Genomic DNA, 22,626 nt, shown 5'->3' with positions numbered 1-22,626 from the left:
TGGCTCTGGGTATATTTGGAATCTAAATTATCATCATATTTATGTCATCATTGACATAAATTAAACATGTTGACTAGATAGTTATTAGACTGAAATAAATTTGAAATGTTTTGGTGCTAAAAGTTCAACAGAAACTGTTTTATCGTCATTTTTTCGAAGAAAAATTTATGACTAATTTAAATAATTAGAAAGTTCCCAGTCATTTCAATCAAATAACTATCTAGTGAGCATGTTTATTTTTTGTCAATAATGACATGTATTCAGTATCTTCTTCTTCTTCTTCTTCTTCTTTTGGAAGGCGTATCGTCTGTTTAGTTCCGGTTTCCTCCTCGTCTAAGCAACTCTTGCGAGGTTGACTGCCAACTGTCTTGCCAACGTTTAGGTGGTCGTCCAGTAGGTCTTCTGCCATGGGGTACGTTGTTGCGAATTATTATGGCCATTCTGTCATTCAGTATAATATCTTGAAAACGGTTGCTATTTTTACAACGAGACTTTTTTAGGTAGAAAATCACGAAAATGTATATTTTTTCACCCATTATTTTTATACAGGTACGGACAAAAAGTTATTACTCTTCAAAACAGTTAAAACACATGTATGCGGCGCCCCCTACACATAATAGACAAAAAACTCCCAGATACAAATTTTTATTCAAATATTGTCGTTACTTCAAAAACTATGGGGGAAAAATCGAAATAAAAATGAAACATGTACACCCAGTATCTCCGAAACTAAGCATTTTAGAACAAACATTTATACGAACTTTTTTACTTATTTCTATCTGCAGAATATGCTGCCGAAGTTTCCGGAATACAGTTCGGACCACCCTGTATATGTATATTAATACATTTACTTTAATGTAATCGCTTTAAAAATTTAAATAGCTAGAAATAGATACACACATAATTGTTGACAAACGTATAATCAAAACTTCCGTTTACTATTTTGATAAATATGCTTAACGTTTAGGAAAGTGTCTCTTTCCGTCGTCGGAAGCAAAAAAAAATACAAAAAATAATGAAAAAAACTATTTAAGATACTTAAATACAACTATTCCAGAACACTTTTTTTTTTAACAGATACGTCTACAAAAACCATTGACGTTCTGTTGAAGTGACTTTATATCAAGGTAAACTTCAAAATTAACAATTACTTAATAAGGTAAAACCAAAAAGCTTCAAACTCTGTGTATGATTATTTTTAATTTGATTTTAATAATTTAATTTTTTTTTATTTTTTTTTTTTTTTTTTGTTATTTTTATAATTTGTTTTTATTTCTAGATTCCAAGATGCGGAAAGCGATAGCAACATAGAAGTAGAATCGACAGAAGAGGCCAACAACAACAGTATGTACCAACAAAATTTAGAGACTTTTCCAGAAAACCGTGTAGTGAATTAGTTAAAATGACGCTAGACGAAGAAATCTGAAGACGGGCCTAACTTCAGAACTTACGAGCCTATACGTGTATGTATATTATACAAACGGTTAACTATTTTTTTCTTAGTTAACTCGATATACTTAACTAATTTTACGAAAGAAGTTCTTGATCGAGAGTGAGACTTCTAAGGAAATGTACGCCTATTTGTAGGCTCTGCGATGTTGTTTTGTTTTTGGTTGTGACTCTGCGCCTATTAAATGTACTAAGATTAAAGATTTATACGTGTCAAAATGTAGAAATATATGTATTTTTTTATTTTTTCGGGGATAGTCTACGTGTATCTATCCTAAGACATTCCAAAATTGTATTTTTTTCAGCTCGAGCAATCCTGCTGGCATGACTTAATTAACTATTCAGTACATGCATAATAAAGTGGTTGTAGAGAATGAGTTGTTATATGTATAAAAAACGCACAAATAAAAATATAATGATAAGAAAAGATATTTTTAAACCAGTGGGTTAAAATCTAGCAACAAAAAGTGTTAAATTGATTATCTTTCCAAAATATTATCTCGTGAAAGATTGTGTTTTCATTTTTATTGTAAATTACATACGCTTTAAATATTTGATCGCACAGTATTTTTGTCTTAAGCTTCATTCAGAGCCTCGCAATTAATGGAATAAATTAGTGTTTTTAATTAGCCTAGAAGTTTGTTCCTTTCTTCCATAGCAACTGTTAAAATTGCCTTATAGGTATCTATCAAAAATAGTACTTTAACCGCTTTGAATAAGAAGACTAAGGAAGGAGCATAATGATATCCATGCATTCATGCATGGTGGGCGGAAAAAGCACTCTAGGGTGGGGATCCTTGACAGTTCTGTTTGACGATTCATTTGACACATTTGAATTTGATTTGAAATTTTGTGGATTTGTCAGTCTTTACGGAGCTTATTTTATGTTATTTATTATTTATTCTACTACTGATAGTTGTATAAAGGTAGTAAATCTAGATGGAAATTGTGGCAGAACTTAAATTAACAGTGACACTATCGCGATTTATCGAAAAAGACTCTAAAATTGTTGGTTGTGTAGCGTGCGGTAGATCTCGGCAAAAATCGAGTGAAATAATGAAACAACTTTTCGCTAGTAAGTGACTATATAATATACATACGTGAAGTGATGTAAAATGACCGTCATTTATAATTCGTGACATATGACGGTCATTTAACGGTCATAATGTGTCATTTTGGGTCATTTTGCTTTTACTCGCTAATTCACACTATAAAATTCTAAAATACGTTTAAAACGAACATTTAATAAAGTTTTAAACAAAGTAATGACAAAAAAACTTTATTCTTCTAATTATTATAATATATTATGTAGACTAAGTAAGAAAAAAACATTCATGGCAAATAACAAATAAACATTGAAAATAAACTCAAAACAAGTAAAAACAGCGCTTAAAAATAACGTTATATGTACAATTATGAGCAAATAAACATTAAAAAGAAACTCAAAACATTACTGAAAAAAAAATTAATTAACTAAGTTCGTTTTCGCTCTCGTCATCCTGAGTCTCATCCGTTTCAACTTTATTGTCCGACTCCGACCACATTTCAATTTCTTCATCGGTAGACTCACTTGACCAATCCTCGCTGCTACTATGGAGGATTATTGTCGATGCTCCTGCTGAGGTAGAAGGACCAGCTTCTGATAATGGTTCCTGATGTGAAGGTGGTAGCATTGCATTGACACTCCCTTGCAGCTCTTCTGCAGCTCGAAGAAACAATGTTTTGTTGTAGACTGCTATTGATGCTAACAAGGTTTTTAATTTAACTTACCGATAAGTTTGTGTGTTGGGACCAACTTATTGGCGTCCAAAGAACCGGAGCTTTATTTTTTTTTAATTGATTGAATCAAAATGACAGTCATAATGAAAATGGCTGTGGTCATTTTAATATTTGACTGTAAAATGACCGTTTTGTCATTTTAACGTCACATTGCATAATGACGTGACGGTCATTTTCATTATGACTGTTACGTGACCATGTTAAATGACCATGCTCACATCACTACATACGTGTAGTAAACCGATCATTTATGAAATTCACTTAAATTAACTAATTATATATTTTTTCTTGCATTTTTGCTTTTATTTACTACTTGTCAAAGATTAGATGTCAAAGAATTTAGATACGTCAATTTGACTTACCTGCTTCAGTAGCGTATCGGATGTTTATGGTTATAAATAATTATTACAACTTATAACTATTTTTATTAGAATTTTATATCCTAACTACCAACATTTATTCACAACGTAAAATAAACTAACAAATTATTGAGTCTACCCGACGTCTACCCTACATCATAGTTTTACATTTTTTAAATAAAATTAGAACGGCACTCATAAACCGGAATTTAAGTCGGCCATATTTGAGGCCCATCGCGGTGGACCTAAGATTTTTGATATGCTCCTTCCTTAGTCTTCTTATTCAAAGTTTAACCGCAAAGGTAGATTAAATGATACTTTAACAGCGAGGATAGGTTAAAAACTTTATTTCTTCTCGCACGTTTTTTAATTGCTTCCATTTTTGAAAATTTTTGTATTCCTTTTCATAAGTTATTCAGGATTTAAATGGAAGTAGTTTGGATATGGCGTTTGTCGCCTTAGCCTGAATATCTGTTGGTAATTTACTTATTTGGGTTTGAGCCATTTCTGGCTCCAATTCAATCAGCAATCGACACGAAAGAGAATTAAAAAATATTGACTCCAAACTGACAACTAAAGAGACAGCTTAATTTATTTGTCAAATTACTTAGAAACCGACGACAACCCAGCACAATATTTTTTCTACTCGTTATAAATTCCTTGAAATAATAATTTTTGAATATTTTTTAAAACATAACTCGCTATGGAAAAAATATTGTTTTATACACGACGATAAAATATAATAATTTTAGATGTAATTAGTAAGGTAGTAAAAAGTTTAACACAAATGAAGACTTATTTAATATAATGACTTATTCTCTACAACCATCATTTATATGTATAAATAAACACACAAATACTTGAACATTCCATATATTATGTATACTTAGAAATTATTAAAAGAAAAGACTATTTATTCCATTTTACCGGTAGTTTGTAGTGTATGACTAGGTCAATTTAAAATATAAATTTATTTGAATGAAATCTAGATATTATAGTATTAAATATATTTTTGGAAATCCAAGTCGACCCGAACCCATCAAGTCTTCTTCTTAAGGTGCCTATTCGTTTCGAATATTGGCAATCATCCTGGCTATTATTATTTTGTTTGCCGCTGCTCTGAATAGATTTTTCGTTGTTGTAGTGAACCAAGTTCTGAGATTTTTCAGCCATGAGATTCTTCGTCTTCCGGGTCCTCTTTTGCCAAAGACTTTCCCTTGAAGGATGGAGATTAGGAGGTGGTATTTTCCTTCATTCCTCATTATATGGCCTAGATATTCAAGCTTTCTTCTTTTTATTGTGTTCATTATTTCTTTTTGTTTCTCTATTCTTTCTAGTACCGCTCTGTTTGATACTTTATCAACCCATGGTATTTTCAAGATGCGTCGGTATAGCCACATTTCGAACGCTTCTAGTCGTTTTTCGGTCGCTTTTGTTAATGTCCACGACTCTACCCCATAGTATAGTATGGACAGAATGTAGCATCGGAGGAGTCTGATTTTTATTTCTAGGTTTAGATTGTGGCTCTTAAAGAGTTTGTCCATACTTTTGAATGCACTTCTTGCCTTTTCGATTCTAACTTTAATTTCCTGTGAGTGGTCCCACTGTTCATTGACTACTGTGCCTAGGTATGTGAATTCTGATACCCGTTGTATTGGTATGTTTCTAATGAAAAGTTGGCCTCGCGTGTTCGTATTCTTGCTTATTATCATAAATTTGGTTTTATTGATGTTTACTTTCAGCCCATATCTTTCACTCGCTTCACTTATTTTGTCTATGAGCCGCTGCATGCTGATGATGTTGTCAGCAAATACGACCGTGTCATCTGCATATCTGATATTATTCAGGCGTTCTCCGTTTACCAGGATTCCATGTTCTTCTCCTTCTAGTGCTTCATTAAAGATTTCCTCTGAATATAAGTTGAAAATGAGTGGTGACAGGATGCAACCCTGTCGTACTCCCCTCCGGATATTTACTTCGTCTGTGCATTCTTCCGAGTTCAATCTAATGGATGCTGACTGGTTCCAGTATAGGTTTCTAATTATTCTGAGATTTTTGCCATCTATTCCAGTGTCTTTCAGTATTTGCATCATTTTTTCGTGTTGAATTTTGTCGAATGCCTTCTCGTAATCTATAAAACAGGCAAATATATCACAGTTCACGTCTCGGCACCTCTGAAACAGGACTTGTATACTAAATAGCGCATCTCTCGTTCCGACTCCTTTCATGAAACCAAACTGCGTGTCTGATATCCGTTCTTCGCATATTTTGTATATTCTTTTGTGGATGATCTTTAGGAAGATTTTTAGTAGATGGCTCATGAGGCTTATGCCTCTATAGTCTTCGCATTTTTTGGCACCTTGTTTCTTTGGAAGCATGACGAACTCCGACAACAGCCATTCTCTTGGTATATTTCCAGTGTTGTATATGTTGTTGAAGATTTTACATAAGAATTTTATTGAGTCTTCGTCGAGTAGTTTGAGAAATTCCGATTGGATCCCGTCTGGTCCCGCGGCTTTTCCATCTCGTGTTTCAAATATTGCCGCTTTTACTTCTACCGGTATTATTTCTGGTCCAGTTTCTGTTTCTACGCTTGGTGGATCTACTCTTTCGTCATAGAACAGGTCTTCAATATATTTTTTCCACGTTTCTTGGATTTTCCTTCGGTCAATAATTAATTCTCCTTTATCGTTGAGAAGCTTGCCCACTACTTTTTTCTTATGTTTTCCTGTTATCTCTCGCACTTTTTTGTGTACGTTGAACTCGTCATATTTTCTTTGTAGGTCTTCGATTTCTTGGCATTTTTCTTCTAGTTCTTTTTGTTTGGCCTCCCTGATTTTCCTCTGCAGTTCTCGTTGTATCTGCTTGTATACTGGGTTATTATTTTTGTGCTTTCTTCTCTCTTCCATTAATTTTAGAATTTCATTGGTCATCCATGTTTTGTTCTTGGCGTCGCTTGGTTTCAGGAGTTCTTCTTTGATGTTTTCTACTGTCCTATTGATGGTTTGTATTGTTTCTTCAGTGTTGCTGTCCTTCTCTATCAACAGGTTGATCTGGTCGTTTATTATTTTCTTGGCTTTTTCTTTGATTTCCTTGTCTTTGAGTATTCTCAGTTTGTATCTTCTCGTGTTTTTTCTTCTGATTTTCTTTAGTTTTATTCTGTATTCTCCAACTACTGGGTTGTGATCTGAATGAATATCTGCCCCTGGGTATGTTTTCACACTAGTAAAACTGTTTCTGTATCTGTGGTTGACAAGGATGAAGTCTATTTGGTTCCTTGTGTTACTTTCTTCATCTCCTGGTGATTTCCAAGTATACAGTCGTCTAGCCGGTAGTTTGTAGAATGTGTTTAGGATCACTAGATTTTGTTCAAGAGCAAATAGGCTTAACAGGTCACCTCGTTCATTTCTGTCGCCCAGTCCATACGGTCCAATATGACTTCCTTCTTTTCCTCTTCCTATTTTAGCGTTGAAGTCTCCTAGTAGAATTAGCATCTCGTGTTTTGGTAAGTTCTTAATAACGTTGTTTATTTCAGAATAAAACTCTATTATTTCTTCGTCGCTGTGATCTGTAGTCGGCGCGTAGACCTGTACGATATTCATGTTCACTGGTGTTGCTGATATTTGTAACAGAATGATACGTTCGTTCACTGGCACAAAGTTAGTTACACTTCTGCTCACATTCTGATGCACGATTATCCCCACTCCATTTTCATATCGATTATTTGTTGATCCAGAGTAGTACACTCGATATTCATCAATGTCACAGTAGCTTGCATTAGGCCATCTCATTTCAGACACTCCCATAATCTCTATGTGCATTCTGTCCATTTCTTGTAAAGCACATTGTATTTTGCCAGCTTGGGCCATAGTTCTCACATTCCATGTGCCTATTCTTTTTATCTTTTTCGTCTTAAGTTTGAAATTGCTCATGTTTCTGTTCAACATCGCTCCTCCCGGAGATCCGAATGAGGAGCTTTTAGCTCCGGAATAATTTGATCTGAACATAGTCATGATGATCTACTAGGAATATCACTGGGATCTTTAATGTGACGGGTTTCCGTTGCCGTCCCATCCTTATGCCGTTGACTAAATTTATTTAGTTCATCCGCCTTTTGAGTCGATTTCTCTACTTAAGGACAAAAGAGTGCCCATTTTCCCCATATCTGGGTACCCTCACTTGGTTTAGCCCGTAGGTCAATACGGTTTACCGGGGTGTGGCGCTTGGAGCCAACAAGTGAGAGTTGGGTGTCTCGTGAGGCCCAGTTGCAAGAACCTCCGCCCGACTATGTCGCTTGGAGTGACCGTTCTTGACAAAAGGTACTACCTCTCCGACACATCCCCCAACACCCCACCCATCAAGTAGACAGGAAATATATAATTATATAACAGGGTAAATATTGTATGTTATGAATTAATGGAGAAAGAAAGCTTATGTACAATCATTATTATGTAAAAGCGTTGAAAGCTTTAAGATTTTTTTGTTTGGTTGTATGTATGAATAAATGTATTAATAGATCATGAATTATAATAGAGGAGGAACAACTGGCTATATATCATGTTAATATAAATTTTTATCTTGAATATTTGACATATTATTATACCTCTAATAGGATAAAACTATTTTGGCACTAAGATATCTAAACTATAGACTGATCAGCCATCGTTCAGTGCTACGTCATCATTATTTGTCAAATATGAGTTTTAGGGTGTGTCTGAGATCAGTTCAGAAAATTTTAAGTACGTTCCGATATTATTGATTGGGCGAGTTCCGTTTCTTTTTCGGAATTTATTCATTTTTTCTTGAACTCTTCATCAGTTACGAACCCTTTAGTTCCAATCTTTTATACTGTTGAAATGAAAAATTTTTAAAAATTTAAAAACGCTATAAATTTGTATTTTATGTAGGAATATTACACCTTTGCATTACCAAGATTGTACCAGCGTTTCTTTTTCGGGTAAAATAATTTATAAGCTTAGCAATAAACTCTTGTTCATTTTGGTTAAATTTTTGAGGTAGTTTTCCAATAAAAAAAACTGAATTTTGTTTTACAGCAACAATTAAATTTTAATTTGGACATTGATCGATGTCCGTCAGTAAAATTATAACCCCAAATCAAATGACAATGTCAATTACTAAAAAGTATACGCAGTAATTTACGAAATGCCGTAATGACGTCACCAATCTCTTTCATCTGGTTGGCAAGTGATTGAGAGAGTTCGGCAATATATGACGTGACGTTAAAAGATGACTGAACCACAGGTTGAACATTCTATAGCTTTGATATTAACTGACAGCCATATTCGATAGTTACATTTCACTATATAAAATTTATAATATTGCCATAACAACGTAGATCATATTATTGTATAATTTTGTGTATAATATCTACTATAACCCTCAAATATAGGTACACAGTAGTATGAAAACTTATAAAATTATATAGATATCTACAATTCTACGATAGTATACCTAAAGTCTATCGAACATAATGACAGAAAATTTAACTTATCTATGAATTAAAATGACAGGGAACAACTGTCACTATCACGTATTTTCTTGTCGAACAGACCATACTATGATCTAGGCAGAAAATTATATCAGTTTCATATGTGTCAAAATATATTTTTGTTTGAAACGTCAATTTAAGGCATCGCGAATGTCCAAAGCTTTACATATTTCAAGCAAATTTTAACCAAAATTTAAAGTAATTTGCATATCTAAATCAATATAACACAGCTTACTCAATTCACAGCAAGATAATTGAATAGCGCATATTTTCTAGAATTTTCTTGTCACTTACTGCGCATATGAATATTCTCGTCCTAGATAGATTGTAGTATAAGAGAGAGAGAGAGAGAGACAAGAATATGTCAGTAGATATAAACTATAGTTCATATCAAATAAACTTTCAGTCACGTGATTGACCGGCACAGCGTTGCCCATTTTTACATATTTTCTTTTAATCAAAATATCTTAGGAAACAAAAATAAATTAATTATAAATATATAAACAGTTATTATTTACATCAGCAAAACTTACTTTCTTAACAGCACTTAAGGGACATAAATGACCATTACTACCGCTCTCTCATTCGAGATATTCTAAAAAGTTGCGATGGTTTTTTTACGGCTATTAAGCTATATTGTACACTTCGCGCTAAAAGAGGTTCTAACTTGACCATTTTTACAGTAGAATCCCCAGCGGGAAATTTAAATTCCAGTTAGTTAGCTCGGCGCCGAATATGTCCAGGTTTGGCAACAATGAATCAAAAAAATCGCGCCCTCGATTACGTAACTAAAAGTTTAATTGGTATCGAATATACAGGGTGATTCAGATTTTACTAGAATAACTTCAGGTATCGAAGAACTAACCGAAATAATGATAGTTTGTATTATAAACCATACTCCAAAAACGCTTCCGCTTGGAGTAAAATGGCGCTAAAATTTGAATTATTTTTCGGTTTTTATTTTATTACTCGTAAGCCAGAGGATCTAAATACGCAAGTGTTTGGTTAAATGCTAAGGGCGACGTGGCCGATATGTGTGAAAAAAATTGGATTAATTGCTATACAGGGTGTTGTTTTTGTGAGTGTCAATTTACGGAACCTTGTAGAACTTTTTTGTCTCACGCCACTGGATAATTTTGTATTTTTTCTGATACTTTCCGTCTTTTTACTAACTTTTCTTGTTCTAAAATTTTTTTGATATGTCGCTTAGTTTTCGAGATATTCCACAAAATTCCGGACATAGCTCAGCTGCGTTCGAAAAATGTTACTTAATTAGCAGCATGCCTTGGAGAACTTAAATCAAATTTTGGCGCCATTTTACTCCAAGCGGAAGCGTTTTTGGAGTATGGTTTATAATACAAATTATAATTATTTCGGTTAGTTCTATCGATACTTGAAGTTATTCTAGTAAAATCTGAATCACCCTGTATATCTGTCGAGATATTTGCTCTTGCTCATAAAAGAAACACTGTAGACCTTGGTATTAAATAAGCTGTGCCAGTTCTTTCATGTGCAGTACTGTACTGCCTTCTTTTTCAATTCTCAGATTCGGAAATGACTACTTCACAAACTCGAAGACTAAAATTTAATTAAAAAATGTTTTGTTCATAAGCATCTTTTTCTGATCGCCATTGTTGTATTTTTAATGAAAAAAATTAACTATCTAGTATAGTACATTGTATTCACATTTGTCCAAGTATATCTGATCTCAAGTCTGGTGTTTATTATATACGCTTCCTCTATATCAAAAGAATATAAACAATTACAAAAACAGCTTGAGTAAATAAAAAGTACCTTTAGTATAAAATAAAGTATATACAGGGTGAGTTTCCTACGATGTTCTCCATTGGTATCTCGGAAACTACTGTAGATAGAGAGTCGGTTTGGTTTGGTTTCGGGGAAAGAATTGCAGTTTTGTGGGGTCATAAATATGCGCTTGTCAGATTTTTGAAAAAGTTCATGGCTTACTAGATACTCCAAAAAAAAACAAATTTCGGCTATTTTAAAAATTGTCCCTAATTCCACTATAAGCTATTTTAGACAAAAAGTTTTCAAATAAAAGTTGTAGATAATCACATCCTTAATAAGTCTGTGTCATCCGTTTTTTTCTAAAGCCTGTCATTTTTGAAGCCTGTCACATTCAACATATGTTTTTTTAAATGGAAACCATAGTTGGCTATGATTTCATAAAAAGCGCAATTTTTTAAGCTTTTTAGCGATATAAGCTATAATATGTTTATTCGAAAAATTACTGAGTTATAGCCAATTATTATCATTTTTAAACAATTTCACTTAGTTAGCCATGGAAACAAGTTCAATCGCCGTTGCTCTCAGAAATGCGAAGCTGTCATATCCAAACTTTGTAAATTAAAATAAACAAAAAATGTAAATATGAATGTTTCAAATTAAGAAAAGCGTGTAGATACTCGCGCATCAATAGAGTAGTTCCAATATGGTCCCCCCGCCCCATAATGAAAGAAATGTTAAAAATTGTTCATATCTAATTATGCAAACTCAGGGATAGGAAGAGGTGGACCAATTGTATGTGCCTCCTCGATCACCGGACCTATCCATTTTAGATTTTTTAAGCGGTATGGTTAACAATAAGGTTTGCAAAAGAACTTATCAGTTAAGAGAGGCACTCGAAGAGGCGGTGCAGGAGAAGTTTAATTAAGTCGACAGGTCCTTCTGTGAGAATAGGTCGTAATATTTCAGTTTTAAAAAGATGCAACTCAAAACAATGGCGGATTTTTTGAGCATTTTCTAAAATAACTTAAAGTGTATGTAGTGATATTATTTTTTTAAGTTTTAGTTTGTATAATGGTAAATTGTAAGGAACCGTTTAGTAATATATTCTGACTTTTTATAAGTTATAAATCATAACAGAATAAGAATAACATGCAATCTAAATGAAATTAGTCAAGAGAGATAAGAATTGGCTATAACTAAATTTAACTTTTCTAACATGTCATGAAAACCGTTTTCTAAAAAACGTAACATTTACCGGTCAACGTATCATTGAAAATGTATGGTCAAGAAAAGTTGAACCAATAATCCTACACGTTTTTCTTCATTTGAAAAATTCATATTTACAATTTTTGCTTATTTTAATTTACTAAGTTTGGATGTGACAGCTTCACATTTCTGAGAGCAAAGAAGATTAAACTTGTTTCCATGGCTAACTAAGTGAAATTGTTAAAAAATGATAAGAATTGGCTATAACTCAGTAATTTTTCGAAGAAAACATGCTATAGTTTATATCGCTGAAAAGTTTAAAAAATGGCGCTTTTTATGAAATCATGGCCAACTATGGTTTCCATTTAAAAAAACTTATGTTTGTGTCATATGTCAAAAATTACAGGCTTTACAAAAAAACGATGGACACAGACTTATTAAGGATGTGATTATCTACAACTTTTATCTGAAAACTTTTTGTCTAAAATAGCTTCTAATGGAATAAGGACAATTTTTAAAATAGCAGAAATTTGTTATTTTCGAAATATCTAGTAAGCCATGAACTTTTTCAAAAATCTGAAAGGCTCATATTTATGACCTTACAAAACTGCAATTCTTTCCCCATTTAGCCAACTCTTTATTTCCAGTAGTTTCCGAAATACCCATAGAGAACATCGTAGAGTTTTCTACCCTGTATGTATAAATACATATATAATAGATAACATATATTTGATATATGGACCAGAGACGTCACATATCGCATATAGTCTTGAAAAAAAGTATGCATCATAAAGGTGCGTTCACACCGGCTGCGCCGCTCTGCGTCGCGCCGCGCAAATCATTTTTTTAACATATACTTTTGTGCGCGCTAAAAAAATACACTTCAAAAGTACAGCAGAGCGGCGCAGCCGGGGTGAACGCACCTTAATAGTTTACCTTGCCAAAAAGAACGGAAAAAGTCTGATATTCTATGCAGTAGAATTTAGATGCAGAGATGTATTCACTTACTAGATAAAGATAAAACAACCAGTTAAATAGTTTTTATTTTTTTGTATAAAAAAGGTGTCCATATAGTATATATCGCTAAGTCATTTTTATAAAATGTTAAGTCGTGTGAAAATATTGTGTATATAAAATATATATTATTAAATTTTATTAACGCTTTGTATAAGTTTACGTTTTGTTAAAACAAATTGAATTTATAATATATTATAAAAAAATCAAAATTTTTATTTATTTATTTTTGTATATTTTACGTTAATTATTTTTTGTTTGTTATATTTTCGTTTGGATTAAAATATATTCTATAAATGCCTATATACAGTTAGACGAAGAGATTACTAGATAGAATACCGAAAAATATAAACACAAAAATATTGTACATAAAAGTGTTTATATGAGGTATTTTAGTTATTATTTAAAAGAAGTTTAGTTTTAAGTTACCTAGGTAGTTTAATGAAAAATGTATTTTAATGAGACATACCTTGTGAAGTTACCTGAAATGAATTATTGTAGGGTATCCTACGAATACTCACGTTTACAGCTCAAGTGTTAAGTAGAAAATAAATGTGTCAAAAGATATATCGTATTTAAAAGGGCTGGGTAAAATAGATTATTTTGTGGCATTTTGTTAAACTTTTCTTCAAAATAGAATAACAATATACAACCCTAGATTTAGTAGATTTAATTTCATGTGACTTTGGAGTTAACTTGTTTTACCCATTTGGGTAAGAGTATACAAGCCTAGTCTCGATAATCTATTTTTTTTATTGTTAAAGTCACTGCATGAAATAAAATGTCAATTCTGTTACTTGAAACCACGACACATATAACCAACGTGCTTTATGGACATCGTGACGTCACCTGAATTACATGTTGTGTCTTGAGCACAGATATACATATGAGAATCTACGAAATTCGGGACTCTATGTAGCATTTTGGTTCCCCAAGCAGCATTTGGACGTCGGGACAACGTTGTGTCACGCGACCAAACGTCGGGGCGCAACGTCGGCCCAACCTCGTGCACTAGTTTGGAGAATAATTTTTGGGTCGAAACGACGTTGGATACCGACGTTGGCTAGCAGCCTAATTTAGTACAAACTGCAACGTTGTTTAAAATCCTAATTCACAGAAATACAAAACTATAATAATATGGCGTCTAAGTCGCGTTTTATCCTAAATTGGGATAATTATAGTAAAAATATTATTTTTATGATTTAGTTAGAGACATATGCCAGATGGCGGTAAAGGAAAACAAAACAAAAGTATTTAAGTGTGGAGGATGTTTGAAGATCATAATTATTGAAACACTTTAACCGACTCTGTAACTCGTTACCCAAGGCAAAAAAGTTAAACGCAAACAACTTTATTGATAAATGTATTGTTTCTACTTTGAAAAATACCAATGGGCCTTAAAATTAAAGAAGTTTTAAAAAATTTCTTGATTTTTTTTTAGTAAAATGAGAATAATTTATTCGCAGTCGAAAAAATTGTTTCCGCGTATTGTTTATGGTCAAATATTTCAAGTTAATTTATTCAAAAAGCAGGAATTGCCATTTTAGGAACGAAACATTTTCTTATTCAACAACATGGCGGCTTTTACTTTGTTGTTTTGGAGATTAAGATGGAGTAGACCGAGTAGTCGCATACTGGACTAATAAAGTCGCAGTTCAGCCTTAACAGGTAGTATACTAGTCGCAAGATTATCTAATTTAGTCATCCTAGAGTCTAGCTTGTGCCGCCCTCTATATCCTAAACAAACGAGGGAGTGGATAAAGTAGCCGTAATATGTCGATGTATATTTAAATTTTAGTTTTATATGTACCTTTCTTATGTCCCATTTTAATTGAGTTTTTTTTATAAAGACAAAAACAGCATTGAACTGGTTATGGTTCAAAACAGTTGCAAAAAGGTAGTGGCTCGACGTCCTACCAACGTAAGAATAAGGAAATCTAAACAACGTTGGAATTAGTAAAACAGACGACGTTTGCATAACGTTGGAATAGGTCCTGAAAGTGACGTCGGAAAACTCTTTATTGCCCAACATTGTAACTACGTTGTCCGAATCACCTAGATCACTTAAGCAAAAAATTTTACAAGACAACGTTTATTCGACGTCGCAGAAGCTTTTACTTTGTTGTAGTACTAGTTCAACGTCGGCACAACGTTACAACAACGTTTACATTTATTTTAATACCCAAGGTACGGAGCTAACTATTTTTTGTAACTAATCCAGCGTTGTGTTTAGTAAACATGTGGTCGCAAGTCGTGAAAATGCTACTTGGGTCTATATGTGGATTGTGTTTAAAACAATGTCCTAAAAATGCACTTATTAATTTCATAATTATAAGAAAACAACCGAGCATATACTTGATATAAAGATCAAATGAATAAAAAACAATAATACGAATATCTTTTGATGCATTTGGTATAATAAAATAGTTTGAAACGAATCTTGGAGCGATCCAAAACAAAAATGTGATAGTAGTAAAAACTTTGACGAGTTTTTTAGTTGATAAATTATATATAAAATATATATATTTTATGATGTGTCTATTAAAAGTTAAGCATTGTATTCTTATATTCAAATTATTAAAAGAAAATGTATACATTATATCGATTAATACGGATAGAAAAAAAAACGACAAATACTATTGAATTCGTTTAAATTTGATGTATAAGATTATCTACTTAAATATATCATTGTCAAATTGTTGGTAGCAAAGTAAAAATGTGTTTTATTTCTATATCTACCTCTTTTTTTCAGACAGTATATGAAAACCAAGTAGGGGAAAGTCGCATCTACCATATATCATCATCATTATCCCCAGCAAACATTTCCAATTATAGTAGGTATAACCATGTTAACTGTTCTTGGTATAACCTCCTTATTGTCTATTGTTGGATTTGCGAGCCCAAGTTATCCCTGCTAATTTCTTGATATCATAGTCCCATCTTAAGTTTGGTCTTCTTCTACGAGGATGGTCTGAAAAGTTTCCTACCTCAACGTGAAGATGGCAGCACTCGTAGATAAAAGCAGATAAAAGCTAGTGAATTTTCATTGTTCATCTGTTGACAATTATTCACCAAAGTTTCAGCCATTTTGGATGCGCAGTGGTTATGTAACAGTCGTTTGAGCGAGTTGATGTCAGTGTTTTTGTGAAAATATACAAAATCGAGTATCGAGCTGTCATTAAATATCTGGTTTTGAAAGGCAATACGCCGACACAAATTAAACCATATACAAACTAAAATATCTATCTACACTCTTATCACTTAAATATTATCTACACTCAAGTGAAATGTACATATATATTATGTTAAATTATTATTATTATTTTATTTCATACGCAATTCCAATGTTTGAATGGAATTTCTGCAATTTTTTGAGGAGCCAGGTTTTTCTAATTTATACGGTGTGTTTCAAAAAACATGTGTCATCTCTCGTGGGCAGATTTCTCACTTAAAAATAAGATTTATTTTTTATATCAACATAGATAGATTCTGACTTGTTTCTTGGTTACAGTGGGTTCAAGTCTTCATTCACACCCTGTATACTACATGTTTTTTTCAATTCAGCCACCTTAGCTGTCAATTGGTTAACATATACAAACTAAAATATGTAGGAAACTGAAATGATACCGTCTGTTGGAGAATTCAGTGGCGCCATGCATCGGGTCGTTACAGAACTTATGATATAATTTTATTTTATTTTACAGGAAACTTTACATTTTAACTACAGGTAACTATGTTGTTTTGTCCACTCTAGCGCCATCTATTATCAATTTTTTGGAACGTAATTTATTTTTTTTGTACAGAAATAGGTAATTTTTCTTCTATTTCTTATTTTTTAATAAGAATAAGTTACTCTAAATGCTACATCACTCCATTATATTGTATTGTTCTCAAGCAGGTGGCGTTTCATTTAGAATTAACTTATCCTCATCAAAAAATATGAAATAGATAGAAAAAACAGCTATAGTTAATAAAATAAAAATAATTAACTGGATATGTTTAATAATAATTATTAGTAATAACTTTATAAAAAAAGGAAATAATACAAATTATACAATAAATAAAATTTCTTCTTCAGACGTAGCTCGCACGGCACTGCTCTACTTAACTTCTTCATATAAATAAGTTCTTCTTTTAAATATCTTGCTGGGTTGTATTTTCCATTTTAAGGTTTCGCACTTGATATCACTTTTGGAATAATGTAGGATCGTTCTTCGAGAATGTATGTCTTTTGGAAAACAAATCCATGCACGCCGACGCCGGCACAACATACTTATGAAAGGGCTCGTGAAAGGGTTTACGGCCTGATTCCATCATTATTTTTAATAAAAAGCTTAAACAATCACTAAAATTTCAGTAAAACTTTTTTCGATTTTTGACGGTGCATATTATTTGATTAGAACTGACTTGATTTGATTTGAAGTGCCAAAAAAACTTCGCCTTAAGCGCGACCGGTGGTTCGTCACGGAACTAACAAATTTGTGTATAACTGGTTGCGGTGAAAAAGTCCTTTCAAAGATCTCAATTTCAGTTTCCCATATATTTTAGTTTGTATATGAATTAAACATGAGTTGGATTCTGTGTATGGGGACTCTGCACCATCATTTACCACAGTGAAATTTTGGGCAGCTGAATTTAAAGGTTGCCGTAAAAGCTTGGGAGACGATGAACGTTCGGGACGTCCAAAAACTGCAACTACCGACGTTAACATCGCCAAAGTTCACCAAATGGTGCTAGACGACCGCCGAATTAAAGTGAGAGAGATAGCAGAGGTTATGAACATATCAAAAGAACGTGTTTGTCACATATTAAATCAAGATTTAGGCATGAGAAAGCTGTCTGCGCCTTGGGTACCGCGTTTGCTCACGTTAGACCAAAAGCGTGTTCGTATGAACATTTCCAACGCTATGTTAGCGCAGTTTAGGCCCAATAAATCCGAGTTTTGCGTCGATTAATTACTGTAGAAGAAACTTGGATACACCACTATACAGACTATACACCAGAAACAAAAATACAGTCCAAACAGTGGACGGCAAAGGGAGAACCGGCTCCAAAAAAAGCAAAAACTGTTATTTCGGCTGGGAAAGTGATGGCGACTGTTTTTTGGGATAGTCATGGAGTTATTTTAATTGATTATCTTCAAACAGGAAAAACCATCACAGGAGCATACTACGCATCATTACTTGACAAGCTAAAAGCAGAACTTACGGAAAAACGGCCACATTTATAGAAAAAGAAAATCCTGTTTCACCAAGATAACGCACCGTCTCACACCTCAGCGGTTGCCATGGCGAAAATCCACGAATTACGGTTTGAACTGTTTGACCATCCGCCTTACTCACCAGATCTAGCCCCTAGCGACTTCTTTTTGTTCCCTCATTTAAAAATTGCGCTGGGAGGACAGAGATTTTCGTCAAATGAAGAGGCAATCATCTTCGTGAACCACTATTTTGTAGAGAAAAACGCCGAGTACTATTTGGACGGGTTACAGAGATGGGAGCATCGCTGGGAAAAGTGTGTAGAGTTACAAGGGGACTATGTTGAAAAATAAAATAAGAAAAAACGGCAAATTGGTCGAAGGAATTTATCCTTTTTGGAAACATTTTGGAAACCCCAGTTGCTGTTTCGCAGAAAACGATTCTAACTACTAGGAAAATGATTGTTGGATTTTTTTAATAAAAAGAGCTTAACAATAAACCTTTATTTTACATAATAATAACAAAAAAATTTAACAATTTTTAACTATTTTGGTCATCATGTAATAATTCTTCTTCTATTTTCGAGGCATAATATACAGTATATGGCCTTTTCAATAGCTGATGGGTACCATGATGACAGTCAATCTTAATATTGTGTTTCCTGTGATGCAACATTTTTTCAACAAAAAACCTGCAAATGATTTTTTAAATTTTACACTTTCAGTTATATTTCTCAAATAAAATTCAACCTATTTAGATCATGTACATTCGGATGACTTAGATATTCCTCAATATCCATCCACCTGCATTCGGCAATCTCCATTTCACATTTCTTTATATCAGTATTCAAAGCCCTAAGATTCATAACAATATACAAGTCAGTACATTCAAACATGCCATTGTGCGTCTGCCTTATGGTTAGAAGTGACTCAAATTCGGTGTTTATGCCAGTTTCTTCAAAAACTTCCCTTGCAGCCGCATCAAGTAAATTTTCTCCTAAAATCATTATTTATAATATACTGAAAAAAAACACACAAACATAAAAAATAAATAAATACCTGGCTCTACGTAACCTCCCGGTAATTTCCACATGGGAAGTTTATAAAAATGCTTCTCTTGTACAACAAGAAGCTGGTCTTTATCGTTAACAACTACACCACCAACACCGACCATCGTATGTGCATAATTTGGTACGTTATTGGTCTCGTGCTTAGGCAACCAGTGATACAGCATAACGTAATCTCCCTTTGCGTGGTGATATTTAAATCCATTCTAAAACTAATAAATTTATATAAAGAATAACTACGTTTGCTAACAACAGTTAAATACTTTCACTAAAATCGGAACCCAATCACATTGATTTAAATGTACTCTAAACCATACACCCCTTTTACCACTAGATATCCATGCTTCTAGTGATCCTAAAACCAAATAAATTGCTTTCTTGTTTAATAATACATTAATTTACAAACATTTTCGTAATTACTTTTGAGTTTAACACTAAATTCTTCGAGGCTACATGTTTCTTTATCTGAATGTATTGTTACCCCTTCATATCTGTCGATTTTGCCTTCAAACACATCAGAAACGTTCGCAGCACAGCTCATTTTTACTAATGTTCGAAGTTGAACGCAATAACTGAAATATTAGACGATAAAATTCTAATAATCGTGTAATGTTACATAACCATTATCAATACCTTTGTTTATACAAACCTCTGGGGATGTTTTTTATGGAATGTAGTCGTCTAAAACTAAACAAAACACAGAAATTTCGTAGGTGCATTTGCATTTAGTGACATAATCTGTATTGACTAGTAATAATATTTGTGAAAACAGTCGTCAAATTTACTAAACAATATGAAAACTTTGATTAAAATTATGCCACATCAAAATTCAAAATAAAAATATAAATATAACCTCATTTCATTTGACAGTTTTGTCAAAAAAGTAAGAGTTTTAAAGAATTCTACCTTTCTTCGGTTGATCTACTGGCTAATAGATGGAGATAAAGACGATTTTATTTTTATCGGTCTAAAGAGAATTTGTTTTTTAAATTTTATTGAAATAAATCATGTTTATTGATGTGTTTTGTTTAGATAAGAAGCAGATATAAATCTGGAAAATATACTGAGGAAAGTTTTTCAAGGTGTGTGACATATTTTCATATCCGACAAAATGCGGTTATTTTGAGGGAATTCTGAGATTAACTTTTATAGTCTCGTATAATTACAGTTTATATGATTTAATTATTATTAGGTGAACAGATCCTTATTAAAAATAAAGTTCGCATAATTTAAAAGAAAAACTTTTTTTATTAAAAACTTTTATTATTAGAATAGTTTAGGTTTAAAGATTTTAAATTGAAATTTTCTGGAAAAAAAATGGCTTGAAATATTAGTATATTCTTAGATTATTTGAATTTGTGTTAAATAATATAAATTGTAGAAAATATTATGGGCTGTATGAACAAAACAATATATGCAAAAAACGCGCATATAAAAACATATTTAATTTGTTTAAATATTTTTTTTTAAGTATATACCAATAAAATCTGATGTTAAAAATTATTATGTTTTTGATTTGTAACATTTTTTATTGTATTGGAATTTAACTAACCTATCAATATTAAATGAAATATGGTGTAAAAATATGATTTCTTTTTATAATTTAAATTATATTATACCACTTATATATACAGGGTGGCATATCGAAAAAGTTCCGCAAGGCATGACGGCCAGGGTATTTTTTTCAGAAAATTCTCTCTTTTTTCGAAAAAATCTCGGATTGAAATTTAAAAAGTTTATTTAAACATTTATCAGAGTAAATGATAAGGATAAATTCCTTCGACCAATTTGCTGTTTTTTTTTTATTTCTAGATGTTTACGCATTTTTTTACTTGCCAGAAGGTTGAACGATCAGCTGCGATAGTTGCTATAGCTGTTCTGTGACTTGTGCGTTGAAACGGTTGAAGTTCTTCTCAATATGGTTAAACTTTTTAACAATTATGGTGTACCACTTGCAGAAAGAGTGGAAATAATCGAACTTTATTTTAAAATTTTAATTTTATGGCAAAATTGTTCGCGAGTTAGTAGCAAAATTTCGCGAAACTGGTTCCGTTATGAACTTGCTGTGAAGAGGCAGAGGGAAAATCCTGTAGTAAATGAAGCTATGGAGGTATTCGTATTGGGCCAAGTTGCCATGGATAGTACGCTGAGTACCAGAAAATTAGCCAATGAGACCGGCATGAATCGTACAAGTGTCCAAAGGATATTAAAAAAACACACAAGTTCCACCCGTACAAAATTCAGTTGGTACAAGAACTCAACGAAGACTATTTTCATCGTCGTTTGCAATTTTGTGAAACTATAAGCGAACGAGTGGCGAATGATAATCATTTCCTATTTAATGTGTGTTTTTCGGATGAGTGTACTTTCTTTTTGAACGGTGTGTAGTTAATCGGCACAACTGTCGGTACTGTGCTCAGGACAACCCTAGGGTTTGGTACACCCAAAACCTTCAGAAATTGAACGTGTAGGCTGGTAATTTTGGAAATTATATTGTGAGTCCTTTTTTTCTTCCTGGAAATCTAACAGGTGATATGTACCGTAAAATGGGGGGAATAGAAACATAGTGGGGAATAGAAACAAACTTTCTGAAAAAAATCAAATCACGATTAAAAATATTCAAAGTAAAAAGAGTCGACACTCTGGAGTCGACATATCTAATTTTTCTATCATTGGTAATACACAATAAAATGTAAAAGTAAAAACTATATTTTTCGGTCTGTTCGTTTTCCTATTTTTATCGATTCTGAATCGTCCTAGAACTCTCCAGCGCATGCGCAAATGAAATAATGTCTTCATATTTCCTTCTGCGCAGACGCATCACAATTCTAGGACGGTTCAGAATCGGTAATAACAGGAAAACGAAAAAAGCTTTTATCTGTTGCAGCACTGTTTCTGTCAATCAGCTGATCAATAAATGTGAGATGTGAGATCGATTACTTTATAAATAAAATATTTATTTTTAAAGTAATACATAAGCTGGTACATGTAAGTTGTTATATTATATGTATTGTTAATTATTGTTAAACCTACTTAAATATGTAATAATTTACTGTTTCTAATCACCTTGTTGGAAATAGAATAGATAAAAACCTTAACATCAATGTGTGTTTCTATTCTCCCGAATAGCTATATGCATATTTTTCAAAAATCAAATTATATGTATACGCAAAGAACAAACATGTTTTAAAATATTCGGGAAAATAATACCACATTTTTATCAACCGGTATATCGCTAATAGCCTACGAAACTGTTTCTATTCACCCCATTTTACGGTACTTGGATTTACTGGAAAA

At 32.7% G+C, this 22,626-nt stretch overlaps 2 protein-coding genes across 5 annotated transcripts in view; one reads left to right on the top strand and one right to left on the bottom strand.

Moving 5' to 3' along the window:
• The window catches only part of LOC115891671 (class A basic helix-loop-helix protein 15-like), an 88,467-nt gene extending 86,585 nt beyond the window's left edge, over window positions 1-1,882 (top strand). For all 3 annotated transcript variants that reach the window (XM_030912218.1, XM_030912219.1, XM_030912220.1), the window contains exon 5: window positions 1,280-1,882. In XM_030912218.1, the coding sequence (XP_030768078.1) occupies window positions 1,280-1,397 (118 nt within the window). In that variant the 3' untranslated portion in view covers window positions 1,398-1,882. The remainder of the gene's footprint in view (window positions 1-1,279) is intronic.
• Window positions 1,883-18,757: 16,875 nt separating this feature from the next.
• Window positions 18,758-20,194, bottom strand: LOC115891669 (nudix hydrolase 8). Of its 2 annotated transcripts, none has more exons than XM_030912215.1 (6): window positions 19,963-20,194; window positions 19,750-19,901; window positions 19,593-19,684; window positions 19,322-19,535; window positions 19,013-19,259; window positions 18,758-18,954 (listed from the first exon to the last, which is right to left on the bottom strand). In XM_030912215.1, exons 1-6 carry the CDS (start codon window positions 20,052-20,054, stop codon window positions 18,804-18,806), a joined length of 948 nt encoding a protein of 315 aa, XP_030768075.1. In that variant the 5' UTR covers window positions 20,055-20,194; the 3' UTR covers window positions 18,758-18,803. The 2 variants fall into 2 exon arrangements, with proteins under 2 accessions (XP_030768075.1, XP_030768077.1); XM_030912217.1 differs by having other exon boundaries at window positions 19,979-20,183.
• Between the last annotated feature and the right edge of the window lie 2,432 nt (window positions 20,195-22,626).

This window comes from Sitophilus oryzae, unplaced genomic scaffold, assembly GCF_002938485.1.
Source record: "Sitophilus oryzae breed Bouriz unplaced genomic scaffold, Soryzae_2.0 scaffold_1189_pilon_pilon, whole genome shotgun sequence".
Taxonomy (NCBI): domain Eukaryota; kingdom Metazoa; phylum Arthropoda; class Insecta; order Coleoptera; family Curculionidae; genus Sitophilus; species Sitophilus oryzae.
This window is presented reverse-complemented; position numbering and strand designations above follow the sequence as displayed.